A 10,000-nucleotide genomic window follows, 5' to 3' on the forward strand; every position below is an offset into this window, starting at 1 on the left:
ATATATATCCAAACAGACAAAACAGACAATGTGAAAACGCAACGAAAATGCGTGAAGTATATATTATAAGAAAGAAACGTTAAAGTGTTCATGATTCATCTCGTCTACACATAACCGCTGACTAACTGTCAGTGTAAATGATAGACTCAAGCAACAGATCGTGTGATCAACAGACACAATAGATACACAGGAGCTTTGCATAAGATAAACAAGGGGACGGCACACAAGGGCTGACAGACAAACAGCGACATCAAAATAAAAATGTCTTCTCCGACCACACCATCCACATCACGCGCTCTGCTGAGGAGGATTCAATCCTTCCATAAGAACCGACTGTTCCGAGTCGCCATTATTGGCCAGAACGGTGTGGGCAAATCAGGTGAGAATAACATTCATCCATTCATAATTATGTGTGCAGGGATGGCCAAGTATCAAAATGTTAACTCTCCAGCCGGGCAAGTAACTTCAAGAAAGTCACTAGCACGCCAGAAATTTCGCTGGCCCGGTACATATCATATTTGATGCATCTGCGGTGTTTGTATGGCTCGGAAACTAAACCAAAAGGGTCATATTTGACAATATTTGTCACTGGTCAGCCAAGCGAGTTACCAGGCGGTTTCTACTAGCCCGGCGGATTTTTTACTCGCCCCTGGCGATCGGGCGGACGATTTGGCCATCCCTCTCGTGTGTCCGTTTTGCTATTGTACTGTGCATCGCTGTGAGCTCTTGAGAGAATGAGCGATTGATAAGTCGTTATTATTATTATCATCATCCTTATCAATTCAGTGCTATTATCACTGACGATCTTTGAAAAGAACGAACAAGCAACATGGGGCAACAACTAAGAATGATACAAACATTGAACTAAATGTATTAGCTCCGGTTGTTGGGTTTGCTCCTTAGTTCAAAGATTGCATGATGCAAGTTAGTGTCACCCACGAAAAGGGTAATAACTTTTACATGTGTTCAGCAAATTAATTCATATTTATTGTACATTGACTTCAGATGATACATTATCAGTTCACAAGATCTGTAGGTCCAACGGTTTTACGTTTATGCTCTTTAGAATATATATTCCAAATTCTTAGATCAACTGGCCAGTATCGACGAGGTTTGACGCTGAGTGGTGGCCAACCGTACCTGATTTAATCCCTCCAGATTGTCACAGTTGAGGTAATCTGAAGGACCGTACGCGTGTATCAAAAACTGACCTTAGACAATTCGTGAGTTGAAGACAGCAACTGAAGACAGTGAGTCTACTGCTCAATGACGTGCGTCGTACTGTTGAGTCGATCTCCGAAGTTTGAACATATTTTCGAACAAGTATAAAAGTCGGACCGTTTGACCGACAAGTTTGTAATTTTGTGAACTGATCATCCAACATCTGAAGTCAATGCACACCAAATATGAAGTAATTTGTTTTGGTTTGATTCAACTGTCCTGCTTTTAATTCAAAGGGCTGTCTGTATGCACTTTGTATTCTTCATGGGCCGTGCTACTTTAAATAGTTTTCCGTCAACTCCAGCGAAGCGTTTTGTTCTTAGCTTAAATCGCGAAATATTTGATCATGTCAAGTCACTTGGCACTTCATTCTGTTCTCTTGTTACTTATTATTCACCGGCATCTGCTTTAGCTTTCGTAACATCCGACTATGCCAGCGTATGCTATGCAACTTATTTATCCTTTTGTCAACACAGCTTTTGATCTGTAAGCACTCGGTATATAAAACTGATTTATGTTTGTCGCTCAAAGCATGTAGTGTTGTGTACGAAGCTTAACATGTCTATGCCTCGTGTGGTATGAATAATATTATGACAAATAGGTGCACAACACAAGCCGTCGCAACAAATGTCACTCGTCAACCATCACTACTGTCGTCGTAAAGCAATGTCCAAGAATAATGATTGCTGGGGGAGAAGGAGGAGGAAATGAAGGAGGAGGAAATGAAGGAGGAGGAGGAGGAGGAGAGAGAGAGAGAGAGAGAGAGAGAGAGAGAGAGAGAGAGAGAGAGAGAGAGAGAGAAAGAGAGAGAGAGAAAGAGATAGAAAGATAGAGAGAGAGAGAAAAAGAGACAGAGAGAGAGAGAGACAGACCGACAGAGGCAGCCACTAAGAGACAGACATAGACAGAGACACCCAAACGACAGACACATAGGGGCCTACAGCCAGAGTGAGTGAGACAGATCGGAAGAGAAAGAGAGAAAGAGAGAGATAAAGAGAGAGAGAGAGAGAGGTGGGAGAGAGGTGAGAGAGAGAGATAGAGAGAGATAGAGAGAGAAAGAGATATATAGAGAGAGACACAGAGAGAGGGAGGGAGAGAGAGAGAGAGAGAGAGAGAGAGAGAGAGAGAGAGAGAGAGAGAGAGAGAGAGAGAGAGAGAGAGAGAGAGAGAGAGAGAGAGAGAGAGAGAGGACAGACAGACAGACAGACAACCCCAACCTCACCAATTGTGAAACTCACCCTGCATTAAGGCTGTTTTTCCTCATGTATCAGTTTAATTACTTATAATATGTTTCAAGGCTCCCTCCATGTTCAGACTGACCGGATTGTTTGAGACCCAGAGTGGCCTTTAAATAGAACCACGTACCACAGTTTGTGGCCCCTTAGCGTATCACCAATTCTTGTCCCAAATAGAAATATTTTCTGAGAGGACGTTAACTCCCCCCCTTTAGTTAGTTTGTGGCACCGAGTTTGTCCCCCTAATATTTCCGTTGATTGTGTCCGCTTTGCAAAAAACAAAGCTAAGCGGAAAAGCCAACCCAACAAAACCATGAAGAAGACATTACTTTCTGTTCATTCATACGGCTAAGAATTAACGCACACGCACTTGCACAGACATCCGCACACACATTCATGCATATTACGTAATGGGAGAGAGGAAGAGAGGTGTTATTTATTACTTTGCGCGCGCGCGCGCGCGTGTTTGTTACATTTGAGACATTGTTAATATTAACGTTTGTTTTTTGTCTCAGCCTTGACAGTTCGTTTTCTGACCAGAAGATTCATCGGAGACTATGATTCGACCCTAGGTGAGTGGAAGGTGTCAGGTACCAACTGTATTCACAAGTAGTTCTTGTGAATATTATCACTCCGTTATTGTGAGTGGATGGATACATGTTGATTGATTAAACGCCCCACAATGATGTGCTTGGCAATTTAGAAAAAACCCACCAAGTGGTCCTTGTCATTTACAGACAACACCACCAAAACACCACCACCATCAACGACAACACCACCAAAACACCACCACCATCAACGACAACACCACCAAAACACCACCACCATCAACGACAACACCACCAAAACACCACCACCATCAACGACAACACCACCAAAACACCTCCACCATCAACGACAACACCACCAAAACACCACCACCATCAACGACAACACCACCAAAACACCACCACCATCAACGACAACACCACCAAAACACCACCACCATCAACGACAACACCACCAAAACACCACCACCATCAACGACAACATCAACAAAATACCAATAAAATGTACCCGCTAAGTTTTAACCTGATTCCAATTTGCCCAAATTATAACGGGAACTTGGTGAGGGCATGTGGTCTTCGGGATCAGCTTTTAAAGATAGAACTCTGGCATGTACTTATCCTTTTCTGATTTATAGTAGACGAATCCAAGGGACAGAAGACAGTTTTAGGGGATATGTATACTGCTAAAACCTGACTCGCTCGCAGTCGCATCGTCTGCCCCTGCCTTGGAACTCTACAAATAGTTAAGTAATTTGCTAGTTTAAGTATTTTGCGTTTGTGTTGTAATTTGCAAGCAAGAATCAACAAAAGTAACACACACAAAAACAACTCAATAGCAACAAAACTAGTGTGATACATTTGTAGTCAATCTTCCGCTTGACCGTATTTACAACACAAATACAGAGTACAGTACTCTGCAACACATGAAACCCAAGTACAACATGATTGTGTCCATACAATGCCGCTTATTTCATTAAAACACAGCTGCGGCCATTGTTGATTTTAATCAACCAATCTTTTGGTAGTAAGTGATAGCAGGTTGATTCTCATGTATAAACAAAATGAATATACATATTACAATTTGCAGAGAAGACATACAACTGTACACGATGTGTCATGGGAACCAGTGTGGAATTCGAAATTCTCGACACGGCTGGACAGGTGAGTTTTGAACAGCGAAATACTTATGGAATAAAGTAGACAATAAGCCATTCAGTTGGTTAGTGGATCAGCCGTCCAGTCAGCTAGCCAGTAAGTTGATCAGTCTGTCAGAAAGTCAGACAATAAGTCATTCAGTTGGTCAGTGAATCAGTCGTCCAGTCAGCTAGCCAGTAAGTTGATCAGTCTGTCAGAAAGTCAGACAATAAGCCATTCAGTTGGTCAGTGAATCAGCCGTCCAGTCAGCTAGCCAGTAAGTTGATCAGTCTGTCAGAAAGTCAGACAATAAGCCATTCAGTTGGTCAGTGAATCAGTCGTCCAGTCAAATAGCCAGTAAGTTGATCAGTCTGTCAGAAAGTAGACAATAAGCCATTCAGTTGGTTAGTGGATCAGCCGTCCAGTCAGCTAGCCAGTAAGTTGATCAGTCTGTCAGAAAGTCAGACAATAAGTCATGCATGCTGTTGGTCAGCTGATCAGTCGTCCAGTCAGATAGTCAGTAAGTTGATCAGTCTGTCAGAAAGTCAGACAATAAGCCATTCAGTTGGTCAGTGGATCAGTCGTCCAGTCAGATAGTCAGTAAGTTGATCAGTCTGTCAGAAAGTCAGACAATAAGCCATATAGACTGCCAACGTTCCCAAGCTCACTCTCGCTTAATTGTGCCTTCGGAACGAGCTTCTGGATAATCTGCCAGAAAAGTTTATTTTTTGTATTATAAGTGTTCGTTTGTCTGTCCACTTAAAAGAGCGCTGGGTCAAAGATCAGTGAACGTAACGTTTTGTTTTGTCACAGTTAAAGGTTCCTATAACAGACCTTGCATTTTTTGGATAGTAAGTTGTTCAGTCTGTCAGAAAGTAAGAAAATAAGCCAATCAGCTGGTCAGTTGATCAGTCGGCAGGTCGTATACTAAGTTCGTTGGTCAGTAAGTCACTGGATCTGTGGATCAGTGGATTATTTGGTTAGTCCGTCAGTCAGCAAGTCAGTCACACACGAGCAAAAGACCAAGTGCGAACGGAAAAGATCCTGGTATCCATGTCAGAGTTCGGTGGGTTATAGAAATTGAAACACAAAAATACCCAGCATATGCTACCCTTGAAAGCGGTGTATGGCTGCCTAAATGGCAGGGTAAAACGGTAATATACATAAAAACCCACTCGTGCAAAAAACATGAGTGAACGCGGGAGTTTCAGCCCACGAACGAACAAGAAGAAAGAAGAAAAGTCACCCGGTCGTCAATTCGTTGGTCAGTATCCAGTCGTGCCTCGTCGGTCCGTTTGTTAGTCATGCAGTACTCAGTCGTTAGACTAGTTGTCAAGTACAAGTATCAATGAGTCAGCGTATCCATCAACCTAATACTCTGATCCCCTCAGCTTGCAATTCGAGTAGGCCTCATTAGCAAAATGAATCAGTCCCATATGGTGAGTGGGTCTACTTATTTACTCTGACTGAATGAGTCAAACAAGATTTATGAGACATGCAAACCATTATGACATCAAATAATTCATTTCGTGCAGTGTTATTTACAATTATCTTTCGATTGCGCGTAATTGAACTTATATAACTAGTCTCTACAACACTTGGGTCGGCCAGTGAAATCAAAATATCATTTCAAAGTCAGCATTCTCAGTGGGCATCTCTGTATTGTATAGGCAATTCAGTCCTACGTACCAAGCCAGTTTGCTAAATTCAATTCATTTCAACCCAATTCAATTCTATTCAGTAAAATTCAATACAACTTGCTTTGTGTTTCTGCCTACAATCAAACAATGTAGTGGCACTGAATTGAATTGAATTATATTTTGCTGTTTTGGTAGTTAGCCGCAGGAACATGCTTTGAATATGGCCCCTCAATAAAATAACACAATTCCGTATGATTCTGACCACCATGCTCACCAAAGACTGAGAACAGCAACGCTTCCTAAGCTAAGTTCATAATCTGTACAACAAAATAATGTTGGTCTGTCTGCCCACTGTAAAGACCAATGTGTCGACGTACCTGTGAATGCAATGCTTTGTTTTGTCATAAATGAAACGTTCCAATAACTTCAAAATCTCGTGTTTAAAAACATAAAATTCATTTATGCTACAACCTAGCGTTAAACCTAAAGCGTACAATATATTCATATATCACACACAGTATGAGAACAGCAAGCTGAAGCAACACATCAAGTGGAGCGACGCGGTGATACTGATGTACAGCGTCACGGATCGCTGCAGCTTCAACGAAGCCAGGCGTCTCAACTTCACCATCACCGCGAGCAGCAGACGCCGCTTTAAGGTTTGCGGACACCTGCTATGTGTGTTAATTACCGCTATCCTGATTCGTGTGGTTGATTAACCACCGCTCGTCAGTTTAGTATTCTGCATACTTTGTCACTTACTTCGCAAGTGTTGACACTTATTTAAATTTGCATCTTGTGACACCTTGTAATCAACGACAAAATTCACTGCATGAACATACAAGGTGTTAAAAAATAAGTTGTAAAAATAAAAGTACATTGGCCAATTAAGGAGTGGTTATTTAACGACATAAATTACTGCTCGAATTACGAGCACTTTGCACGGGCCCGGGTGGGTGGGGGTTCGGGATGTTGTTTGCTTTCTTGCTTAATTGATACTACTGATGTATTAGTAGGCAAGCCGCAAGAGAAGGGCCTCCCTCTCACCCCCCCCCCCACCCCCCCAATTTAAAAAAAAGAGAAAAAAAGAGTTCATGTGCCAATTAGGTCAAAGAGAAAAATGTTTCCGGTAACCCGACCGACCCTATTTTTAAGCGCCGACCCTAAAAAAAAATTTTCGCTTTTCGCACCCCCCCCCCCCCCAAAAAAAAAAACCAACAAACAAACCGGGAGGTAATCGGTCGATGAGACTTCACAATCAAAGAGACTTACCTACCGTTTCCGTCGTCACGCGAAAAAAACATGGCGGCCAATGACGCCGGAAAAAAACACACACGTAAAAAGGAAAGTTACCAGGGCCGGACCCAGGGGGGGGGGGGGGGGGGGTTCCAGGGGTTCCGGAACCCCACCCCTGGAAAAAGCATGTACCTTGCTTTGAGTGTTGTTTTTTTTATTTTTATTTTTTTAAATAAATTGTGTGTATGTCTCTAACAAATTTTATTCAATGTGAAATCCAATGAGAAAAAGGTACCCCCCCCCCCCACCTTCGCTGATTTGCCCCCCCAAAAAAGGAGGAACCCCCCCCCCCCCCCCCCTTACAACTCATTTGGTCCGGCCCTGGTTACGGCACACCCACTTCACACGGGGTGGGTGAGGACTGGGCTGTTGTGTTCTGTCATTGCTTACTACCTCTTGCTGCACAGTGTGTGTATGTAGACAAGAAAGAGAAGAGCCCTTTCCCCCTTCCCCCTTCCCCCCTCTTCTTTTTAAGCTCGTAACACTATTTTCCTACTTCATTGTGCTGTACGCACGTGATAATAATAATAATAATAATGGACATTTATTAATCGCCGTTTCTCACAAGAGCTCACGGCGATTTACATATTAATTTCTGCCGTGTGAGATGGAATTTTTTTACACAATATATCACGCATTCACATCGGCCAGCAAACCTCAAGCCTATTAGGGCGAGCATTCACCTTTCACGGCCTTTATTCCAAGTCACACGGGTATTTGGTGGACATTTTTAGCTATGCCTTTTCAATTTTGCCAGGAAAGACCCTTTTGTCAATCGTGGGATCTTTAACGTGCACACCCCAATGTAGTGTACACGAAGGGACCTCGGTTTTTCGTCTCATCCGAAAGACTAGCACTTGAACCCACCACCTAGGTTAGGAAAGGGGGGAGAAAATTGCGGCCTGACCCAGGCCTGAACACGCAACCTCTCGATTCCGAGCGCAAGTGCGTTACCACTCGGCCACCCAGTCCCAACTAACTCTATCCGTATCTGTCTTCCACCTAGTCACACACACCACACTATTCATTGTGCTGTACGCACGTAAAACTAACTCTATCCGTTTCTGTGTTCTATCTAATCACACACACCACCCTATTCATTGTGCTGCACGCACGTAAAACTAACTCTATCCGTTTCTGTGTTCTATCTAATCACACACACCACCCTATTCATTGTGCTGCACGCACGTAATTCTAACTCTATCCGTTTCTGTCTTCTATCTAATCATACACACCATCCTATTCATTGTGCTGCACGCACGTAAAACTGACTCTATCCGTTTCTGTCTTCTATCTAATCACACACACCACCCTATTCATTGTGCTGCACGCACGTAATTCTAACTCTATCCGTTTCTGTCTTCTATCTAATCATACACACCATCCTATTCATTGTGCTGCACGCACGTAAAACTGACTCTATCCGTTTCTGTGTTCTATCTAATCACACACACCACCCTATTCATTGTGCTGCACGCACGTAAAACTAACTCATCCGTTTCTGTCTTCTATCTAATCATACACACCATCCTATTCATTGTGCTGCACGCACGTAAAACTGACTCTATCCGTTTCTGTGTTCTATCTAATCACACACACCACCCTATTCATTGTGCTGTACGCACGTAATTCTAACTCTATCCGTTTCTGTGTTCCACCTAAACAAACGTATCCCCCATTTTACTCTGATCCTTTGTCCTCTATCTAAGCACGTATCACTCTTTCCTTACTTCATTATGCTGTACGCACGTAAAACTAACTATCCGTTTCTGTGTTCTTATATGCACGGCAACTCCCACAGCCAGGGAGCGACCCATCCCAGGAGTTCCCTGTCATCATGGGGCTGCCAGTAGCCCTGGTGGGCAACCAGGCTGACCGCGAGCAGGACAGGATGGTGACCGCTCGGGAGGGACAGCGGATGTCCGACGAGCTGGGCTGCGTGTCCTTCGCCGAGATCTCCGTCCGCGAGGACATCGAGAGCGTGATGGACGTGTTCGAGGACCTGTTCACGTCTTACAGAAACACGCACAAGGTCAAGGGTCACGGAGGTCATCCTGCTTGGTCCATGCTGAGTCTGGAGCGTCTGGCGCTGGGGAACAGTGGGAAGGACGGTAGTGGTGGTGGCGGCGGTGGTGGTGGTGGTGGGGGTGGTGTTTTTGATGAAGAGGGAGGTCATCATAGTCCACCGTCGCCTGGAATACGCACCAGACGCCGTGAAGCTTTGGTCAGCTAGACGTGCGTGTGGATTCTTTTAAAAAAAATGTTGAGGATGACCACAGCAACGTTTTAGTTATAGCAGAGCTTCAATCGATGTGAGTTTTGATGAGAAAACATTGCAATTGAAATACCGTTTAGCCTTGAATTCGCTGCAGACGAAGTGTAGCTTTGGTCATCTAGACTTTGATCATCTTGGACTCTTCTTTGAGATAAACGTATTGTGAAGTAAAACGTCAACTGCCATCATTGAGAATTTGGAGGAAGAATATCGAGAAACCCCTTTGCCTGCAATTCGCACAAAAGACCGCGGACATATGGCCAGTTAGAAGTGTGTAGACTTTTATTCGAAAGAAAAGATAAGGACAACGCCAACTGCAGCAACACCGTTTTCGTGGGAGCAGAACTGGATAAGAGTTTGGACGAGGACAATTGCAATCTACAGACCGCGAGTCACGGAATTCGCACAAAGCGCTGTGAAGCTGTTGTCAGAAAGTCATATGTATGGACTCTTCTTTGAGAGAGATGTTGATGACAACGTTGTTCATCTATCGAAGAGATGTACCTGTGAATAACGTTACATTTCAAAGATGTACGAATAATTATGATGACAGCATTTACATCATTTTTGGTTGAAATGTTAACCTCCTCCAGTTCGCCTCATCATCTCACATCTGGCTAGGCTGTTACATGGGATAAGACCATCCCTCCA

At 43.6% G+C, this 10,000-nt stretch overlaps 1 protein-coding gene across 1 annotated transcript in view; it reads left to right on the top strand.

Annotated features, from left to right (window-relative positions):
* The window catches only part of LOC138960895 (uncharacterized), a 62,698-nt gene that overhangs the window by 549 nt on the left and 52,149 nt on the right, over positions 1–10,000 (top strand). Inside the window, exons 1-5 of the mRNA XM_070332531.1 lie at positions 1–379; positions 2,972–3,028; positions 4,092–4,165; positions 6,297–6,437; positions 8,876–9,298. The exon at positions 1–379 is cut by the window's left edge and continues 549 nt beyond it. Coding sequence (XP_070188632.1) covers positions 262–379; positions 2,972–3,028; positions 4,092–4,165; positions 6,297–6,437; positions 8,876–9,298 — 813 coding nt within the window. The 5' untranslated portion in view covers positions 1–261. The remainder of the gene's footprint in view (positions 380–2,971; positions 3,029–4,091; positions 4,166–6,296; positions 6,438–8,875; positions 9,299–10,000) is intronic.

This window comes from Littorina saxatilis, linkage group LG3 (assembly GCF_037325665.1).
Source record: "Littorina saxatilis isolate snail1 linkage group LG3, US_GU_Lsax_2.0, whole genome shotgun sequence".
In the NCBI taxonomy this organism is placed as follows: domain Eukaryota; kingdom Metazoa; phylum Mollusca; class Gastropoda; order Littorinimorpha; family Littorinidae; genus Littorina; species Littorina saxatilis.